The sequence below is a fragment of the Chaetodon trifascialis genome, chromosome 23 (assembly GCF_039877785.1).
Source record: "Chaetodon trifascialis isolate fChaTrf1 chromosome 23, fChaTrf1.hap1, whole genome shotgun sequence".
NCBI lineage: Eukaryota > Metazoa > Chordata > Actinopteri > Chaetodontiformes > Chaetodontidae > Chaetodon > Chaetodon trifascialis.
The window spans coordinates 16,705,392-16,726,380 of record NC_092078.1 but is presented as its reverse complement, the minus strand read 5'-3'; the positions used below and the strand labels follow the sequence as shown (position 1 = coordinate 16,726,380).

Here is a 20,989-nt window from a genome sequence, read left to right as displayed (position 1 = left end):
ACGTATTCTCCAGTGTATTAAAAAAGAAAAGCATTCCAATATCGTCCCGTAACTGTTAGCATTTGAAGTTCAGATCCCTGCACAGAGATTGCAGATGACAAGAGCTTCAGGCCGACTGGTACAACACACGTTTCTGCGATTAAAATACAAACTACGTGGCCATTAGTGAAGCAAAACTATAGACAAATGTGAGATGCGGAACTATATCAGTCTGTGTGTGCGCAGTCAGATTCGTAATCTCTAAATGTGTACTAAGAGTTGTGAATGTCTACAGGAGCCCGTTTTTTTCTGGTTTCATCTTAAGTGGTCTTGAATAACCACGGACGCACCCAACTCAGAAATGTCCTGCTAAAAATTACTTGGTGCTACCGCCCACTGGTGGTGTGGAGGCTGCATAGCTGCGTCAGCACACAGTCAAATCTGCACATGTGGCAGATTTCTGCCACAGCAGAAGCGCCACATCAAGATATTTAGATTTATTTAGAGGCCTGATGACTTGTCTGTGTTTGCAGCTCGAGGACCAACTTAAAGACTTGACTTTTCATCCATTAATATCTATGTATAGTTACAGATGCGTCTACACATTGACATCTATGATTACGCACACATGGATTGAGATAGTTGCACAGCTTTCAACTCACATCTGTAAATAGTTTTGCTATAATAAAGGCCCCATGTGAAACTAAAATTTCATCAACGACAGGAAAACTATTCCAAAAAGAAAAATCACATTTTATTCTATTTTTTCAGTTATATATGGCGTAATGCATTCAGGCAGAGTGTAACGAACATGGAAGAGTTAAACAAATGTGGTTTTGTCAGTCTTCACAATCAAAATGATGAGTGTTCGAAAACGGAGCAAGAAGACACAAACATCTCTGAATTAAGACATCAAGAGATCTCATAGGAAGTTATTAAGGCAGTCAATGACAGTAATTTGACATGCTGACAAAAGCAGATTAACAATAAAGTTTGGAATGTCTGAGGAAAAATGAGGCATGTAGTCTTTAAAGTAATCAGTAAGGAAGCAGAGAAGATGAAGACACAACATGAGTTTAAAATGAATGTTTGGTTGTGAATGAAAGTGATGACCTGAAAAGGGTTTGATGAAACCAGTGCCGTCATGCTAACCTGTGCGATGTCAGGTAACCGTTACTGTAGTATTTCACCACAGGCTGTTTAGATGAAATAATAATATTGTACTGTCTCAGTCGAGTCACACATGGCTTCCTTTATGATATTGAGGTTTATCACAACCAATAATCATGATCACCAGCATAGTTGCTGACAAAACAACCTCTTCTCATGGTCCATTAAGTAGCTTTTCTGGCGCTTTCAGTCGTACTAAAGATCTCCCTCACCAGTTTTCATGGAATTGCAGATGGCCAAACTTCCATTCTTTTCTGTGTACTTCAACATCCTCTCGTCCATATTAACATTCTTTTCAGCAAGGTCGGGAATGAACCTCAACATGGTCCTTTCATTTCAAAGGTTCGTTCCAAGTTTAATACAACATGGGTCATTTCTAACAAGGGACAGGCACTGTTAGGATTTACTGACACTTTTATCTGTGTAGTGTTTTTTGTGATTAACATACACGTGTCTTGGACAGACTAGCTTCATGAGCTGTGCATGGCTGTGTCACACACACAGGCTGTGGATGACGATGGGACCAGGTTAAAGGGACCCGTGGAGTTTTCTTGTAAACAAAGTTTCTGTTCCCTTTGTTGGCACACTGCTGCATATCTTGGCACATTACTGCCACCTGTTGATCAGTGGAATAGTGTAAAAAAAAAAACCAAAAAAAAAAACAATGCATCATTTTCTGTCACAGCTGTTGTACCAAAGTATATCAGTTGGTACAATGAAGGTAGACATTTTCACACCCAGCTCCAGCTATTAGCAATTAAACAAAAAACTAAGACCCAAGTTGTACTAAACTGGAATGATCCGTTGCCTTCATCCAGCAGTATCACACAAAGTACGGAAACCCTGACAGAACCGTAGCCTAACGTAAACCTGTAACCACACACACAGACAGCAGGCAGGACTGAGTTCACCTTCACAAAATTAAATAATGAGGGACATACGGAGCAGCTGACTTCTTAACTCTTTAAAGCATCTTGCATATCTTGATTAAATATCTCATCTCATACCGACCCCACGTCTGGTATGCAATTAAAGTAGAAGTAGCAGCACTCTCAGAAATGAGAATATTGGGATACAAGTTGTGTTTCCTGTGTAGGCGGCTCTTTCCACCGAACATGAATAACGACTGGATTCTTTTTGGACGGTATTCTTCTGTAGTCTGTTACATGAGCTCACTACAGTGATGCCATGTGGGCCTGCAGCTGGGAGTTAGAAAAAGGACACATGTTGCTCTCCTCCTGTGCCGTACTTGGCATGTTAGTTTTCAGACATCTTGCGGATCATGTAGTTGAGGATGCCTCCGTGGTGGAAATATGCCAGCTCCACGTCAGTGTCGAATCTCATCCGCACTTGGAATGTTTTCCCTGTGTCGAGCTGTGAGGGCAGAGAGAGACAACATTGAGTGTCGGTATTAACAGTGGAGTGATGTCCGTGTTCTACAAGACCGCATCCTTAACGAACCTTCACATCCACCATCATCCTGGGGGTGAGCTGCTCGGGGATGATGACTGTGTAGCGCTCTCGGCCGGTCAGTCCCAGGCTGTCAGCGGTGTCTCCTGGTAGATACTCCAGAGGAATCACTCCCATCCCAACCAGGTTACTGCGGTGGATCCGCTCATAGCTCTCTGCTATAACTGCCTTAATACCCTAAAAACACAAACAAAAAGCTCATTCACGCTTCAACACTCGCTTTTTCCACCGAGTTTTCCAGCAAAACAACACATCACATGACTGAAGTTTCGCACATAAGTCATGGGATGTTAACTCAGCTGTCCGCAGGAAAACTATACTTGAGTTTTCCAAAGATCCTTTGACTTCCTGTTTGTTTAGACGATATGAAACGATGGACAGCTTCCTGCAACACAATCCACTCTCACAGCAGCTGTCACTTTCATTTTATCAGTGTGTAACAGCCCCAAAACTACATGCAAAATCCTTTTTCAACTAAACTTTTCCTGGTAACAATGAAGTGATCCTCACTAGTAGAAAGGGGCCCTTTGCGGCCCAGTCTCTGGAGCTGCCTGAGCCGTACTCCTTCCCTGCGAGGACCAGCAGAGGGACTCCTGACTGCTGGTATCTCTCTGCAGCATCAAACACATCCAGCTGGACAAAAAAAGGCAAAATATGCAGGAGTTAGTCTGTGTGTTATACTTACATGATGTGAGCAGCACTGACTGCTTGAAGCTTTAACAGAAGCACTTTGTTGAAGTTTCCCTTAAGCACTTTGTTGAGATCAAAGAATGACATGTGCATCTGTATGAGAAGTCACAGAGAGGTGCTGCATGCTGACCGTTTCACCAGTTGGCAGGTGAATGGTTTGTGGAGCCTGCTTGTTGAGGAACTTGTTAAAGAGGCGGATGTTGGCAAACGTCCCTCTGGCCATGACAGCGTCGTTACCTCGACGTGAGCCATATGAGTTGTAGTCACGAGGGGTCAAACTGTGAAAACAATTGCGAAGCAGAAAGCTTTAATGGGCAGTTTGGATACTGATTCCAGTTATATTCAGCCTTCTGTAGGTCTCTCTCTTGAGTGATTGTTAGATTAATGAACATATATTTTTACTACTCACCCTCTGCTGGCCAGATAGCGGGCTGCAGAGCTGTTCCTGGCGATGTTCCCTGCCGGAGAAATGTGGTCTGTGGTGACCGAGTCTCCCAAGTTCAGCAGCACATAGGCGTCATTTATGGACTTGGGTGGCTGCAGCTGCATTGTCTAAAAAAAGACAATACATATACAATACAGCCATGGCCAAAAAATAACAATCTTATTAGTGTCTCACCAAAATATGGGTACAACATTGTATGAATAACCTAAAGTACTTTTGGAAATATTGTAATAAATAATAAATAATATACAGTAGTAGCCCTCCTTGTAAAAACAACTACAAAAGCAGCAGAGAGAGTAACATTAGAAACAGGTTCAGTATGGAGGTTTAGGGCTGCCAAAAATGAAAATGTAATGATTTATCAATAATTGAAATTTCAGCTTCCCTTTGTGTATGTATGATATCAACATAATCAAAATTTAAAATTACAAATTCAACTGTAATTGTATAATGCATCACTGCCAAAAAGAAAGTGACCAATAATGACTCGTCTAAAACTGACATAATGATAATGAAGCAGAATGTGAAAGGCTTTTTGTTTTGAAGACAAATTTTCAACAATAAATTTACTTTCCAAGCAGCTGATTAGAGAAACTGATTATTTTTTTAATTAAAAAAAAAATTTAATTCTATTAGGTTAGATGATTAAATTTTAATAATAGCAGGCTTGCACTTTCTTAGTGCAGCAGTTGCAGTAATTGTAGTAGTTTGGGAAGATGTATTGATTTGCATATTTACCAAACCATCGAAGAAAGGTGGTGACTTGATGTAGGTTGACTTGGGGTCCCACGTATAAAGCTTGTCAGATGGAGCAACCAGAGAGTTCCAGCGTTCATTCACTTTCTGCAACAACACAACACCAGAGATTCATGTCAATCACACATCTACATCACACTGCTGGAATGCTTGCCTTGCGATTTTCTTGCCAGCAGACGTTACACTACCTCGATCTTCTCATAGACTTCTTTGAACATTGATGGGATGACAAACGTTTTCTCCACAGCCTGAATCTCCTCCCGTGTGGGCCAGATATCCCTGAGGAAAATCTCCTTGCCTTCAGAGTTCATGGCTACAAAGGAGACAGAGGACAAGACAGCTAAGTTAAAAATGTGAAAAGCTCAGAAGCTGTTTTGGCTGATGCACAGGCCCATATGAAGACCAAGCTAAACAACTCTAGGAGCATTTCCCCAGCCAACAGAAGGCGAGTAGAACAGATGTTCAGTGTAGATGATAATTCAATTCCTTCTGTATTAGAATCAGCAGTTAAGAGCTTGGGATGCTGGTATAATGCCAATTTCAGGGATGCAAACCCAGTCAAGCAACTGAAAGAAGAAAGGCCTTATGACCATCCACAAATCATTGCAGCCAGGAAACCTCAAACTCTGGTGTCTACTGTTAGGTTTGGTCCCTCTGTTGTTGTGGACATTCACTTTACATGAGGTCCCCATCACTCAAACTGAGAGAAGGGTCAGTTCCTTCATTAAAAAGTGGCTGCCACTGCCAAGATCTCCAAGCACCATCTATTTGTATAACAAAGGAGCCCTGGAACTGCCTCTCTATTGGCTGACACAAAAATTTTAGTGTCCTGAGGCAAGACGTGAGTTACTTTTTTGGAATCCTTGGACAAGGTCTTCAAGCAACGGTACTAACTAATGTAGCTGCAGGAAGGAAAGGGTGTCCAGCTGAGGCAGTTCAGCAGGCAAAAGCTGTACTCAAACATGATGACATTGGTGGGAAGGCGCAACAATGACAAAGGGGTCTTGGCACAGGGGCAAACGGACCCTTCTGGCACAAGGTGACAACTCTGCAGCCAAGGAGAGTATTAGTGGTGGGGGAAGGTGGAGAAGAGCTGGCCTTTCCGCTAAAACCCACCAGAGCATTTCCATGGTAGGACCCAAGTCCAAGGGTTCTCAAACTCATAAACCAAAGATCCACATCTGATTTTTATTCAAGGTCAGAGGTCAACAATGATTAGTAATAACAAAACAACATTTAATCAGTTATTTAATGTCAAATCTCTTGTGGCTCAGACAAATTCTTACAACTATATTTATACTAGTCTGAGGACGGGATTGTTGTGAATCATCTCCAGCTACACTGCATATTCAGCTACAGTCACTAACATAAAAACGTATTTAAAAATAAAAAATGCTTACACTTCATAATGTATTGTAGCCTGTTCCTAACAGGAGGTATGGCAGGAGTCCTCAACTACATTTGTCAAAGGCCAGAATTTTTCGAAGCAGACACTGTGGGTGCAGGACTTTTAATTTTAAAAAATGTATTAATTTAGATCTATTTAGCCAATTATCATTCAACATTTCAACTTTCTTACAAATTGTTACTTATATGAGCCTATGTTAGTGTGAACAGACTGACAGACATGGAAAATCCATATTGGTAACTAGATGCTTAGCTGGAAAATGCTCTCAAGTCTTTCATCAAGAAGGCAGTCAGTGCTCAATACAAAACCCACACTTCAACTACTAATGAATGAGTCCTGATCTCAACAAAAAATCCTCTTTGGGATGCCAGGAAGCAAACAGAAATACTCAGTTTGAGACTCAATACAACAGGTGTTGAACGAAAATAAACCCAAGTGATGACTAATATGAAATGCACGCTCACTGCCAAGGTTTGGCAAGCTAATCAACAATCACTCTGACGTCCTCCACTGGTCAGCAATGTTAGATGAAATCACTCTGTCAATTCATTAATATTCTGCGGGTTGGATGGGAAGCTTTGGCGGGCTGGATGTGACCCTTGGAGCTACCATTTGATGACAGGGAATGAGTCGGGACTGACTTGCCCTTTTTATTCTGAGGCAGACCGAGGTCTGGACTTTGAGAAGGCCTGATCTATTCCTATGTGCTTCAACTGACATTCAGACTGCATTGCAACCAAATGAGTCAGTCCTGTTTTCCTGGTCTACCCCTAGAGGCGATCTTTTTGAATGTCAACTTTGTCGAGTCATATTGTAGCAGTGTTGTCTGTGCAGTGTAATTTTTAAATCCAAAGACACACTGAAGCCAATCCAACAGCATCCCACTGAGAAAACAGAGTGACCTTTAGTTTCTAAATTTGACACACCTTTAAACTGATCCAGATATGACTGCGTTCAACCATAATGTTCTGAAATCTGTAACCAGTGATAAAAATGTCCTAGATTGGCAAGACCTCACTTGGCTATCTCAGGAGTTTTAGAATTTTTTGATCTTCCCAAAGTCCTTGGCATGGAAGACAGACTTGACTCTCTCCTTGGCCTCAATGTGAAGTCAGCTGTTCTCTTCTATCATTGGACCTTTGGTGAAGTCTTCAAACAGATATTGCCACTCACAGGTCAGCTGGCCAAATGTGCCTTTGGTCACAACAAATATTCAGTATATATACACAGTATGTATATAATGTGCGTGTATAAGTACTGAGATATATAAAATTCTGATTTAGCATTATTAAACAAAAGATCAGAATCGATGTAGCATTCTTCTTCCTTGTCAAAACCTGGCACCTCCATTACCCACAACGCAACCCGGCCACTGACACTTAAATTAGAAATTCTGGTGTGTTATGCTATCTTTGATAATGGTGCATGGATTGTAGTCTTCCGCCCCAGTCAATGCTGACTCAAGTGACATCACTTGAGGACACTGATCAGACTCCCTCTGGAGACACTAAAGGCTGTGGATAACATTTTCAGTGCGATTCCCATTTAAAGCTGTAGGCTCCTCAAAATCTTATCCAGCTCAGTATGAAAGCAATCATGATCTTGTCATTGGCCACATCTTCCCCAATCTGCTTTTAAACTCGCATGTAACTTATGTTTCCCAATGATGTGTCAAGTACAGCCGTTCTTGTACACAAACATTTCAAAACAAAATGTCTGTACGCTTTATTCACCCGGCTGAGCATTTAGATGATTTTGCAATTAAAACGTCAATCAGCAAATTTTAGTGTAGTTACTCTCAAAACAAAAATGCTCACCAATGGGCTCTTTCTCAAAGTCTATCCTAACAGTTCCAGCTATTGCATAGGCGATGACAAGTGGTGGAGAGGCCAGGTAGTTTGCTCTGGTGTTGGGGTGGACTCTCCCTTCGAAGTTTCTGTTTCCCGATAGGACTCCTGCAGCAACCAGATCTCCCTGAAATACAATCAGTGCAACACCTCAAATGATAAAGAGTAAGAAAGAAAATACTGTATGTGTTCATATTTTGAAATATATTACTCTACATCTATACATAGCTTAGAAAATGAGAGAGAAGAAAAAGTACAAGCAAAAAAAAATTCGTAGAGCAAAGATAGGTTTAGAGGCTACCACAGGACATGTAAGAGTGAGGAATGCTGGACAGAGGAACAAAAGATAGATGAAGAAGAGCAAATGAGTGTTTGAAGGCGTGAAATGATACAGCAGGAATGCGGAAACAGCCTCTTGGTACCTGGGTTATGGCCTCCACCACCGACTCTGGGAGGGGCCCACTGTTGCCTATACAGGTCATGCAACCATAGCCAACAACCTCAAAGCTAACAGGAAAGACAAAATTACTGTTTACAAAGGTTGCACAGGATCTTTAAAGAGCTTCATATTCACATCAGCTGACTGTGTCATGTGGGGTCAAAAAAATGGCACAAACTCTGAGTGCAACAGTTTGGTAAGGCTGTAATGCAGTGTCTTGTTACCTAGGAACCATGTAGTACTAGCTGTGAGTACTGTGCGTACTTCAAGGTTTAATGTGGTGATGTTGAGTGCAAGCCAGCCCATCTAGCACAGTATTATTGACCTTTCAAAGCAGAAGTATTGCGGCAGGATGTATCACGCTTCAACCCCCAAATTCACATGAGCACCATGAGCGCGGCCTGGTTATGCCACATTTGTATCAAAGAGGTGTTGTGCTGGGTTTAAATAAGGGATGTGTTAAACAGTCTGTCAGTGTTTTAAAAGCAGAGCTGTAGACTCTGTGGTCAGTTTTATAATGTTGACTGTTACTGATCAAATTATTTATGATGACAGCAGTGAGACCAAGTCAGCTCTGACTTGGTTTCATTGTGTTCTTTGACTTCGTATGTGCATACAAATGCAATTCCATGGATAGGCCAGCAGATGTCACAATTTTTATGGCATCAAAAGCATTTTCAGCACAATTTCTTCATAGTGATTCAGGGGATTCAGAAAGGGTTCTGCTATGGTACCAGGGGCTAAGGGTTGTAGCCCAGTTTAGGAGTCATGGAAAGACTCCTAAAAACAGGAGAAAAAAAAGTCTAATTTCATTTCATCTGGGTGGTGTTGCTGAATGCGCATTAACAGTTTGATGCATTTCTATTTACATACCCTACAACAGTAGAGCAAACCCAACACACCGTCCTTATCTTGTCCTTAAGTCTCTCTCTGTTACTGTTGTAGCTGACCGGGAACCAAAATTGTTCCCAAACGAATGATTTAAAGCGCTGGTTCCCAGCCTGAGGTCCGCGAGGTTACAGGGGGTGCACACAGTTATGTCTGTGCTGAGGTTGTGAGGATACCAAAATTATATTTGTGCACATTAAATTTATAAAATCCCAATAACACACCCAATAATCAAAACTCTGCATAATCCAAATTACCACATAATCCACATTTAAATTCATTAAGCTACTTATTACCTCTGACCTTTTATTTTTGCAAATAAAAGTTTGTAATTTATCACTTTATTTTTTTTGCGTGTATGCAGGTACAAGTTGGGGCTGGGGGGGCCTGGTATGTCTTGGACACAGGCAAGGGGGACTCAAGGATAAAAGGTTGGGAACCACTGATTTAAAGGATCCAGGTGGGTCTTCCAGCTTCAGCATTTCATTGTAACTTGCCAATCATTTTGTTGCGCTAACCTTAGCACATGTTGCTAACGGCATACAGCAAAAACTCACACTTGTGACATTTTTTAAAAATCACAGCAAACATCTCTTTGATATTTCTGTCTATCAATTTCTTGTTACTGACTGGCTGATATACAGAGCTTACTGTACAATGACAAAAAGATAGATTTCAACTTCATCTCACAGTCTTCCTTCAGTAGATGGAGTTAGAGAGCTGAACTTCTGTCAGGTAACAGCAGATGGTTGTATAAAGTACATACAAATGTAATTATGTCTTTATGAGCTATATCCATGACAACAGAACAAACTCCATCTACTGAAGAAGGCTTAAGATGAAAGGTGAGGGGAAAAAAGGAAGTAAGCCGACCTTAAGTTAAGTTTGTGTGTTTGTCAAACTACTGTTTTCCAAGGTAAAGTTTGAACTTTGACGCTCGACACATGTTGAGTCTTTGTCTTCCCCATACGAACAAGCATGTTTGGGATCATACATACAGACAACTGAGTGAATGAGTAACTTGAGCAGCTCACCCCAGCTGAGAGAGGTAGTCCATAACCCCGCTCTCCTTTAGGTAGTAAGTGACCACTCCACTGCCAGGTGACAGGCTGGTCTTTATGTACGGCTTCACACTCAAGCCGCACTCTATTGCCTTTTTAGCGAGAAGTCCTGGAGGAAGAGCATTTACCTTTAATAACTGTCAAAAACCAAATAACCGATCAGATTCCACCCAGACGAGGACACACATCTCAAAATGAAGAGAAGTACTGTACTCCCACCTGCTCCGAGCATGACAGATGGGTTGCTGGTGTTAGTGCAGCTGGTGATAGCAGCGATGACCACTGAGCCGTGGCTTAACGTGTACTCGTTTCCATTGAACTGGAAGGGGACCACAGTGCTGTGATGCTCAGGAGCCACCTGGAAACCCTTGAAACCTTGCTAAAAGTGTCACGAAACAAAATGAAATTAGTGGAGTTACGTTTCCTACCATGATATTATATCTGGAATGTTCATCCTTTATGTCGTTGTTTTTCACAGTAGGCTTAGGGGCATGCCTCTTAGCGCTTCACTATGCATATATCCATGTTCATAACCTGATGCATGGTAAACATGAGCGCATGCTGTACCCACCTTTGCTCCCAGGCAGGTTTCAAAGTCTTTCTTCATGTCGGACACAGGAATTCTGTCTTGAGGTCTTTTGGGACCGCTACAGCATGGAACCACTGTATTCAGATCAAGCTCTACAACCTGAGAGAGAGACACGGTCAATGCAGAAGTGGTTTATTTAACATTTCTCTGTCGCACTGTGACCTGCCTGCACATTTCTATTTGAAACTGTTGGCAGTTACGTTACGTTTAAATAGCTCATTCATTTGATTCTTATATACAACAGTTTTGCTTTTATGTGCTAAACAATCTAGAACAAAAGTGTTAAAACTTCAAAATGGCACCTGAGTGAAATCTGGATCCTGAGAGACATCGTTGTAGTCTCTGTACATGGCCACTGCCTTCAGGTACTTTGTTATGTGGGCCAGCTTTTCTGCCTCTCGCCCTGAATGCAAACAAATGGAGACAAAATCAAATTGAGTGTGCAACGATGGTGCTGAAGGAAACAATGTGGAGGTCAATATTTCCATCGGTTTTCACGTCAAATCAAGCTCATAGCTCGGGTCATGACAGTAAGACCGCTAACCTGTCTGCTCGAGGTACTGAATGCTGACGTCGTCCACAGGGAAGAAAGCTGCTGTGGCACCGTACTCTGGACACATGTTGGCGATGGTGGCTCGGTCCGCGATGGACAGTTGAGCCACACCGGGGCCAAAAAACTCCACAAACTTCCCCACGACACCCACCTGACGCAGGTGCTGAGAGCACGTGTGAAAAGGGAAATGTCAGATTGTGACATCAGCAGTGCTACATGTAACAGAAGTTGGTAAATGCTGCCAGAGAGCTGACCCCAACACAGTCAACCGCCTCTGCATACCTCTTATTTTCATTATTTTATGATAAATCTTAAAAGTGATTCTACTTACCTTAGTAACAGTGAGGACAATGTCAGTGGAGGTAATGAACTTGTCTGGGGTCCCGCACAGCTTGTATCCCACCACCTCAGGCAGTACCATGCTTATTGGCTGACCCAGCATAACAGCCTCGGCTTCAATTCCACCAACGCCTGAAGGTTATATGACAAATCTCATTTAGAACTTTGTGATTGATGATCGTGGTCGATTCTCATCAGGGAGTGTTTTGGTAACTGTTGGGAAATAATTTGCTTTCTTTCTCAGAGTTACATCTGTGTATTAAGTACAGAGCTAGAGTCAGGGTGCGGTCACTCTATCCAAATTTAAAATATATCCAAATATCTACAGACACCTCTAAAGCTCCCTGATGAGCATGTTTACTCTTTGTTTAATCTGAACACAAACAGAAATGTGGAAAAGCAACTACTTGTAGCCTCAGGCGGAGTGTGCGGGAACAATTTCCTGACAAACAACAGTATATCCATCCACTCAACACTTCTGTGCAGCGCCTCCAGCTACAGCACAGAAGCAGTCCACAAACACAAGTTTTGGTCTCTGTTTTGGCACAATGGTACCAAACCTGGCAACCCGTGGAGCAGCATACAGTCCCTTGGGGCTCCAGATGAGCTTTTTCCACCACCATCCCAGAACCGTCCCCAAAAACAATTTCAGTCATTTTTTTTTGTCAGTCAGTTGTTTGTTAAGAGTATTAGCATTCAAAGTACTTCTACATCCAAACTGTACTCCTCTGAAGTGCATTTAACACTTCGCTTTCTAAGCTGTTAGATCCATTGGCTCTATCAGCTCGGTTAGTTGTTTCGCTCTGTAAGACAAACACACTGCAGGACTCAGCTGCCCACCAGCCAAGAAATGGCAGCATGTAACTCCCATTTTTACATGTCTGTCTGTGTCCCAATTAAACACACAAGAAACACGCTAGTCAGTGAGTTTTAGAGGTGTTGGTACATGCATTTTTCTTTGAGAGCCAGGCTAGCTGTTGGCCTCAGCTCCCAGTAATTATGCTAAACTTGGCTCACCATAATGCAGCTCTGTACCTACCAGACAGACGTGAGACTGACACATTCTTTGTACAGCAGACAGCAGTGTCTGCTCACTAAATAGCCTCAAAGTAATGTAAACACAGGACACGCTGGGTTTTAAGATGGAACTACTTGTAGTTCTTGACTACAAACCTTGATTATCATTATTTACAATCTCTATCAACAGCAAACATAGATGAGACACTGTCTTACCCCAGCCCAGGACTCCCAGTCCATCGATCATTGTGGTGTGGGAGTCGGTTCCCACCAGGCTGTCGGGGTAGAAGTACCCATCGTAGTTAAACACCACTCTAGCCAAGTACTCCAGGTTGACCTGGTGAACGATCCCTGAACCAGGAGGAATGATTCGCATGTTCCTGAAGGCTTTAGAGCCCCACTGGGAAGGACAGACAACACATTTAATGGTTGAGAAAAATCTCTTCATAGCTACCTATATATCAGTTTGTTCAAATTTCATACCTTTAAGAACTGAAATCTCTCTCTGTTGCGGTCAAACTCCAAGTCCTGGTTTTTCTGAAGGCTGTCAGACCTAAAGTGTGTCAATTGTAGAGAAAGACATTCATTGTATCACAGTGTTAGAGGCTCAGCAAAGGATGATGACATGATGACCATATTGTATCTATATAGAGAATAATACAGTGGCTATGAACTGATGTTGCCATGGTGGAAAGAGTCTGATGAACCTGCTCTTACTTCCTGTTAAAGTCCACTTGGATGGAATGATCGATGACGAGGTCAGCAGGGCAAACAGGATTAATCTTCTCTGGGTCACCTCCTAGTTTCATCACCGCATCCCGCATGGCAGCAAAGTCCACCACAGCAGGGACGCCACTGCAAAGCGAGTTTAGAGACAGCACGTCAGACTGCGTCCCCTCACCATCATCATCATCAGCAGCATCATTAAGACCTCACTGATCATCAGTTCACTTAGGACAATGGATCCAGGAAATCAAGGCTGAGATCAATATCACAATTAACTGTCATTTATCTTGAGACCAATAAGTAATTTCAATAGTTTTAGACAGTTTGTCTGGTAGAATTCATATTGAGCTGAAGGAAAACTTGATGTGGAAACTCGGTGACAGCCAGTGTCTGTGTGATTTGGCCTTCATGGCGAACATTACCAAAAACCTCTCAGAGGTGAACCTCAAGCTCCAGCAGCTTCTCAGCCCTCTGCTTTCAAATGTGAAACCATGTGAAGTGAAATTAAAGCTGTGGCAAATGGAAAGAGGGAACGCTGTGAATGTCCCTGCTCTGCAAGAACAAAATGAATGGCTGTGAAAACTCCTTCAGGCGTGGTTTCGGGACATAATTAGTAAACAAAAGGAGCTGAACATATTTGCTTAACAGTTTAATGTGGAACTAGCGGATGTGTCTTACGACCATCAACAAAAAAATCATTCAGAGTTACAAAGCAAAGATGAGCTCAAAGCTACACACACAATCCTCCATGTGCTCAAGATCTGTAAAATGTAGGTAAGAGTCTCCAAACTGAGATTAGCACGATGACGTCACTAAACGCAGTTCCACCCAACAGCACTCTGTCAAAGGTTTCATCCATTACTAACAACCTATGGAGCAATTGACTGCCAACCGAATGCAAATGAACAGTGTCCACATACGTGAAGTCCTGGAGGATGACTCGGGCTGGTCTGAATGGGACCTCCACGGTTTGAGTCTGGGTCTGCTTCCAGTTGAGGATGCTTTCCACATCTGAGCGCTTCACCAGAAACTGATCACAGTTCCTGACGGCAGACTCCAGGAGGACTCGGATGGAGAATGGCAGACGGTCTGAGGAAAAGATGGACAGAGGTGAAAAACAGGTGTTTTTGGAGGATTCCACAACTTCCCCAGTCTTTTGTTGCTCCTGTCCCAAATGCGTTGCTGGCGTCAAATTCAGTACAAGCAGATATTAAAAAAAAACAATGAGGTTTATGTCTGTTTTTGTACTGTTTTCACACATTGGGCTTTATCTTGGGGTTTTTTTTTTTTTTTTTTTTGGCTTTGGGGTTGTATCTGTATTCAGTGAAGCATTGTTGTTACCATATCTGGGGTCTCCAAGTTTGGACAGATTGTAAAACTGCTGCGTTGGGTTCTTGGGGTCCAGAGGTTCAACTAAATGGTGGAAAGGATTGTTCACAGTCGCAGACATCCTCCTTTATGTGTCAGTACAAATCTAAAAGAAGAAAAGTTAGCAATATAAGCCTGATTTTAACACCATACAATAAGAAATTGAAAAAACACACAGAAGCAGGGATGAAATGGAACAAATATTCACTTATTTTCTGCCTTTTTTTTTTTCATTTCAAACATCCTAAATGACTAAATCAATCAAATATGGACATAATATGTCTTTACAGAGCGCAAACAGGGATAATTCTAAGGCCTAGTCTACAATCTGAGGTCCTTCCATATTCAGAAATGGATTAGCCTTTAAGGTTGCAGTCCACGTGTGTTAGTCGAGCCGAGGGTTAGTGAACTCTTGGCTCATGTTTTACAAACCTTACATAACTCCAGTAAGTCTCATTAGCAGTCTGACAAATCTTTCAACAGGAAGATGTGCAACTAAATCTCTGACAAGCTGCACTTGTTGAAAATGAACAAAAATCCTGATAAAGTGCAAAGCATTTCCTTGAGAGGTGAAATTTGTGCGAAAGGTGAACTGATAAGAGCACTTGACGGGGCCTTGACGCTCTGAATGTCCACATAGTTGGTAGATGAGCTGAAGCAAATGCTGAAGCTCAGCTGCAAAGTGCAAAGTCAATTTACACTACTGACATACAGTGTGATGTAACACGCCTAATATCTAACCTCTGGTCTAATGTGACCATATGAAACAGTAATAATCAATGTACTTGGAAATGAACTGATAATGACTGGTGGATCTTTTTGGTTAAGGCCTAAATGTGTCCACAGAATATCAAGCACCAAAAGCTGGAAGTGAATGTCTGGTGAGATTTGTGGTCTTGTTTATGTATTCAGTGAGCAGAATGTTCCTGAATTAAAATCTGAATTTTGATGGTTTAAGACTGTCTTTTACTGAGGTACACTTCCTGCATTTTACATGTTATGTTTAGCCAAACAGAAGTGAACCGTGTCCTATGTGGTTCATTCATATTTCCTCTCTAGTTTCTGACGCACAATTTTCAACCATTCAACTTAACTTGGCCCTCTGACGTAAGTTAGCATTAGCTATTTGGTCTTCAACCAGCCTCAAGAAGTAACAAACGTTTTGCACGAAGACGCAACAGGAGACGAAAAGTCTAATAAACATTACTAGAGGCTTTTCCTCATATAATGTGAGCATGACTTGGCGTACAGGCGGAATTGTTTTGAATGTGACAGCCAAAGTTAGCTAGCTTACAACTCAGCTATTTTACATGACAACACAAGGGGGGTCCTGATAGCCTATCTACGTCACAGGAGTGAAAGATAGTTTACGCCAATCAGTCAATTCTTTCATCTCGGCGGATATCGATAACTTACTTCTGTGTGCAGCAGAGGAGACACCGCGGGTCAGGATCGTGTGTTATCCGCACACTGTCTGCAGAGCCTCATACAAAAAACTGGGTTCCGCCGCTAGCAGCAACAACACTTCTACTTCCGGTTAGAGTTTCAGTCAGAATAAAAGCATTCCCTCTCAACGCAAACACAATGGAGTACAACGCTGACTGCGTAAACATTTAAAGGGTCAGTAAATTACTTACACACAAACACAGACATACACACATAAATAATAAAATTTCGGCTTCAATGAAATTCAATGAACTTCTACTTCACTGCAAGCATAGAAAAACATTTTAAAGCAATTATAGACAGCAAATTGAAAATCATTCTTTAAAATATTTCATCTATCTTATATCTTTTCAACGAAGGCATTGTCTACTTTCAGATGGAGAAATGACTGTGTAGCAGCGCTGAAAGTTGCGTTGGAATAATAACTGTGGCTTTCAAAATAAACGTGCTGGCAGAAAATGAAGTAATTATCATACAGTAACTGGATTTCAAATGGGATCTTAATTCAGTAGGCTACTCCTGCTGAGAGCCTGGTGCTGTTTCAGGCCTGTCATACTGAAGGGTCTGTGGAGCTTCTCGTGACGTCAACCTGTTAATGGAAAGCAGTGACGTCAAAGCAACGCGCAGCTCCAGAAAACCCCTCTTGCCTGACAGACTCCTCAGAGCGTTGACATCATGTGTGTCCTTCCAGTGAGGGGTTCATCCACATGACTTCATCCGTCTGTCATTCTGTTCCTCTTCTGTCCATCTGTCCATCCAAATGGAGACACAGTCCCCTTTGTAACCTCATCTATGGCGTCTCATGGAACCTCATACAACAACAGACGATATTTTCTTTTCTTCGTTCTCTTTCAGTTTCTGTTCCTGATTCCTTTTTGGACCAAATGAGTGTTTGTTTGACCTTTAAACCTCTGACTCAGTCAGAAAAAGCATCTCAATCACAAAGAAACGGTGCTAGACTGGACAATCCTGATGCAGTTCATCAAAATTCCCAGTAGGTGGCGGTGCTGCTGCAGCCATCAGATATGATAATAAGAGCTTTTTTTAGGTTTCTTCCTGAAAGCATCATCTGAGGCATGTTTCACAGGCCACACACTCACTTCTGAATGAGATTTAATTAGTGTTAGGCTCGATTTTCTAGTGGTAATTTACACTGGAGTAACACATTTGGACTGAATATCAATAATGTTCAATTAAATCTTACTTGTCCAATAAGTTACACTTGTGTCAACATTACAGTTACATCAGTGTCTTTCTACAGGGACAGCTTAACTCTTTTGTTGCATTTGTTATATTCATTTATTTTTGACGGTGCAGCTGGGAGGAGACCGGGGGGGGGGGGATGGCATGAAGATGGTGCGACGGTTTGGGATTGAACTCAGGTGCCCTTTTAATCATCTCATTAACCATAAGAGATCCAAAATATTTACAAAAGAAAGAAAAACCATTACATTACGTTCATGCAAAAATGCTGTTAAATCCTGCACTTCTGCTTCCTGGTGCTGCACAGTGCTGCCGGGTGTCTGTGGCATGTCTGATATTTTTATTTGCTAGTTCTTTTGTTTGTTTGTTGTTTGCTTCATTGCCTGTAATCAAAGTGTGACACCAAGTGCTGGTTATGGAATATCTGATGCCTGAAATGCACTGTGCACCAAAGGCACTAAATATATAACTAATAGTGCACATGTAGGTCTAATGGCTGATGTTTGCGTCCCACCTGCTGCTGCTACACAAACTTTAACAACGGGAGAGCACCATCGGCAGCTGAGCAGATCTGTACAGTCACTGGCATTCTTCAGTACAGCCAGCAACGACTCTGGCGGAAAGGTCGGCATGCGGGAGTGTGATGGAGGTTCTGGGCCCATGGTACCTGTAACAGGCCGTCTCCATCTTCCCTGGACAGGAAGACAAGAGAATGATTTAAAGCAGGCAAAGTGATAACATCTGACACATCAGATCTCAATACTGAACAGAATTTGATTAGGCAGCAGCTCGGCCCTGGACAGGAAGTTATCAGGATGTTCATCGAACCTTTAAAAGGACTAACACACAAGAGGCATCTGGTGCTGGTGGATGAAGTCGTAGCGTACTGCAGGAGAGTAGAAAGGAGCTTAGTTCTGTGGCTCCCCTGAAAACATTAGAGTCACTGGCCTTAAATGATTACAGTCCAGCAGCTTCTTTTGCAACGAAGAGAATAGTGTGCGCTCAGTGAGGTGCTAAACAAACTTGGCTCACTGCAATGTGCACATACAAGGTGGAGGAGTGCTTACAGGTGCGCTGTGGTCATGGTTTTGGAGTAACCTGGTTATGTTTTTCGCATGTAAACAGCATATCTTGGTTTCAGAAATCCTTATCCCTGTTTTGAGAAATTTGGATATGCCAGCTCGCCAAGCTTGAACATATCAGAACGTGTTGTTTCCCCAAACCTGAGAAAATACCAAATCTGGACACATTCCAGTGATTTTGTCCTCATACATGATCTAGTGTTTGTAAACTCCCTCCCCTTATGTCAAGGCTTACGTGTATGTGTGTATGAGAGGTGGCTTATCTTTCACAGCAATTGTCCTTTGTGTCAATGTCAGAGCCACCTCAGTCAGGAAGGTGACAGAGTGACTGACAGCTCAGTCTGTTCCTGCGACTGAGAGACATTTTCCATTCAGCCAGGCAGCCTGCACTGCCAATGCACTGCATAGCCTCAACAGTTACAGTGGGTACACACACACACACACACACACACACACACACACACACACACACACACACACACACACACACACACACACAAGCCGGTCATGACTTCATAAGGGGCTGGGTTCTGACAGCAGCTTGTGATTGGCTGAATGACAACTGTGGGTGTGGTTTAAGGAATATCAATGGATTCTGTCATGTCTGTTATGACGTAAATGTGACATCAGAGATATAAGGGTGATAACCACAATATGGTCAGATCAATCAAACCACATATGCTCACACTCATGAGCAGACAGTTAATTTACAGACTGTTAATTTAAATATATTCATGATTTGTTTTACAGGGTTTTGCAGAAACCTCAGATTCTGAATATTTTGCCCAACATTAAAAACCATCAAGTCACTACAACGCTGATTCTGGCTGAGCCGGCTGAGATATCTCAGCCCTCATCTATCAGACGCTCTGATTCAAATAGGAGATGGCATCACACCAGCACCACAGTTATTCACTTTCCCTGCAGACATGCACAGAAGAGTGAAATGATTTGAAAGCCTGCACCAGACTCGAGCATGTTTATGGAAGTCACCTCCTATTTTAAGCTCCTTTTGGTAGCAGACTGACATCATACCTGACATTCTCAGAGGTGACAGGTGACTGTTCAGCGGGGGGCCACTGTGCCACAGGGGACACTGTGTTTGATCACGCAGAGATAAACACGTCACTGATTCCCACCTGCTTTACCCCAGGAACTGTTGCAGGCACCAAACACTTCTGTCTTCATTAATCATGGCATCTGGACACATGTGGGCACAAACTGCATATGCACGTATGGTCCATGAACAACAGCCCATGAAGTGACCCAATTACACAGTGACAGGCAGATTTTAATCCCACCAATCAGGCACCAGTCGCTCATTCAGTCTGAAGTTGTCTGACAATAAAGAACATTTAAATGAAGTGAAAACACTGGTTGTTTCCACTGAATTTCTTTATGTTTTACAGTGTTTTAAGCCAAACCAATATGGTTTATATAGACCGCTGGTCCATCCATAAAACATTAACACACGTAAACACAGCAGTGAACTCTTGTTTCTCCCTTGGGGCCACTGCAGCCCTCGTTCTCTAACGCTGAGGTTTTCACCCGGCTGTGATATTCTTTGACAGGTGAACTGAGTCATTCCTGCCCAATGCTAAAATAACCTCTCTGCATGCTCTCAGGCTCATGCATACACACTAATGACCCTGGAAAGCATTCAATGTTATATGGAAATCCTGAGATGAACTTCCCATCTGAACTCTGATCTGTCTAGATGATACTGGAGCTGTCCTGGAGATGTCTGGATCCTGTCCATCCATCTCTGGGTCCCAGTTGCTTCTCCCCTCGGAGATACCACATCATCCATCTTTCAGTTACCACAGACAGCTCTCTTTTGTCTGCTGTTGCCCATTGGATCATTAATTGAATCCGAAACCCCACCCACCACCAGTGGGTGTGTGTTGAAGTGCAGGAGCACAAGGTGCTTTAACCTGCTTCAAGGTCAGATGTGCTTCTGAGCTCTAATGGTTTTAAGGTCAGCTCAGGGTTAAGAGGATGATCTGTTTTTACATACATTTTAACAATTGTGACACAGGTATTGATCTGACTATTGATCAGTGCAACATACATGTTCTCAAAATCAGCTTTAGCTTTTCCTCACCGTAGGGAGACACCTGAGGACATGTTATATTAATAGTCATTCAAGTCTATCTGCTGAAATCATGCATCTTTTACAGTACAGGCCACTGTAGCTACAAAAAACTGTGATATAATTGTCGATATCTACCTCAATGCTGCATTAATCAATGTTTATAGTAACAATGGATCAATGTGTGTGTGATCTGTTTGTAATGAGAAAGGGGTCGCATCAATCAGCTGCGTCTCATCAAAGGGGCTTCCAGCAGCAGCAGCAGCAGCAGCACCACCACCACCACCACCACCAGCAGCAGCACCACCAGCAGCAGCAGCAGCACCACCACCAGCAGCAGCAGCAGCACCACCAGCAGCAGCAGCAGCACCACCACCACCGCCACCACCACCACCAGCAGCAGCAGCAGCAGCAGCAGCAG

General features: G+C 42.5%; 1 protein-coding gene across 1 annotated transcript; it reads right to left on the bottom strand.

Annotated features, from left to right (window-relative positions):
* Window positions 1-711: 711 nt before the first annotated feature.
* aco1 (aconitase 1, soluble) lies at window positions 712-16,274 on the bottom strand. Its single transcript, XM_070993341.1, has 21 exons — window positions 16,162-16,274; window positions 14,719-14,851; window positions 14,298-14,466; window positions 13,369-13,506; window positions 13,135-13,204; window positions 12,868-13,051; window positions 11,627-11,766; window positions 11,287-11,458; window positions 11,045-11,145; window positions 10,725-10,841; window positions 10,373-10,532; window positions 10,127-10,262; window positions 8,188-8,272; window positions 7,736-7,892; window positions 4,699-4,823; window positions 4,493-4,597; window positions 3,719-3,861; window positions 3,440-3,587; window positions 3,130-3,252; window positions 2,611-2,796; window positions 712-2,523 (listed from the first exon to the last, which is right to left on the bottom strand). Exons 2-21 carry the CDS (start codon window positions 14,825-14,827, stop codon window positions 2,407-2,409), a joined length of 2,685 nt encoding a protein of 894 aa, XP_070849442.1. The 5' UTR covers window positions 14,828-14,851; window positions 16,162-16,274; the 3' UTR covers window positions 712-2,406.
* Window positions 16,275-20,989: the final 4,715 nt, after the last annotated feature.

Coding starts and splice junctions, on each gene's coding strand:
- aco1 (XM_070993341.1), bottom strand. CDS start 14,827: ATGTCTGCGACTGTGAACAATCCTTTCCACCATTTAGTTGAACCTCTG. Junction 10,842..11,044: donor AGGATCCAGATTTCACTCAG/GTGCCATTTTGA, acceptor TCTCTCTCTCAG/GTTGTAGAGCTTGATCTGAA. Junction 8,273..10,126: donor GACTACCTCTCTCAGCTGGG/GTGAGCTGCTCA, acceptor CTTTCCTGTTAG/CTTTGAGGTTGTTGGCTATG.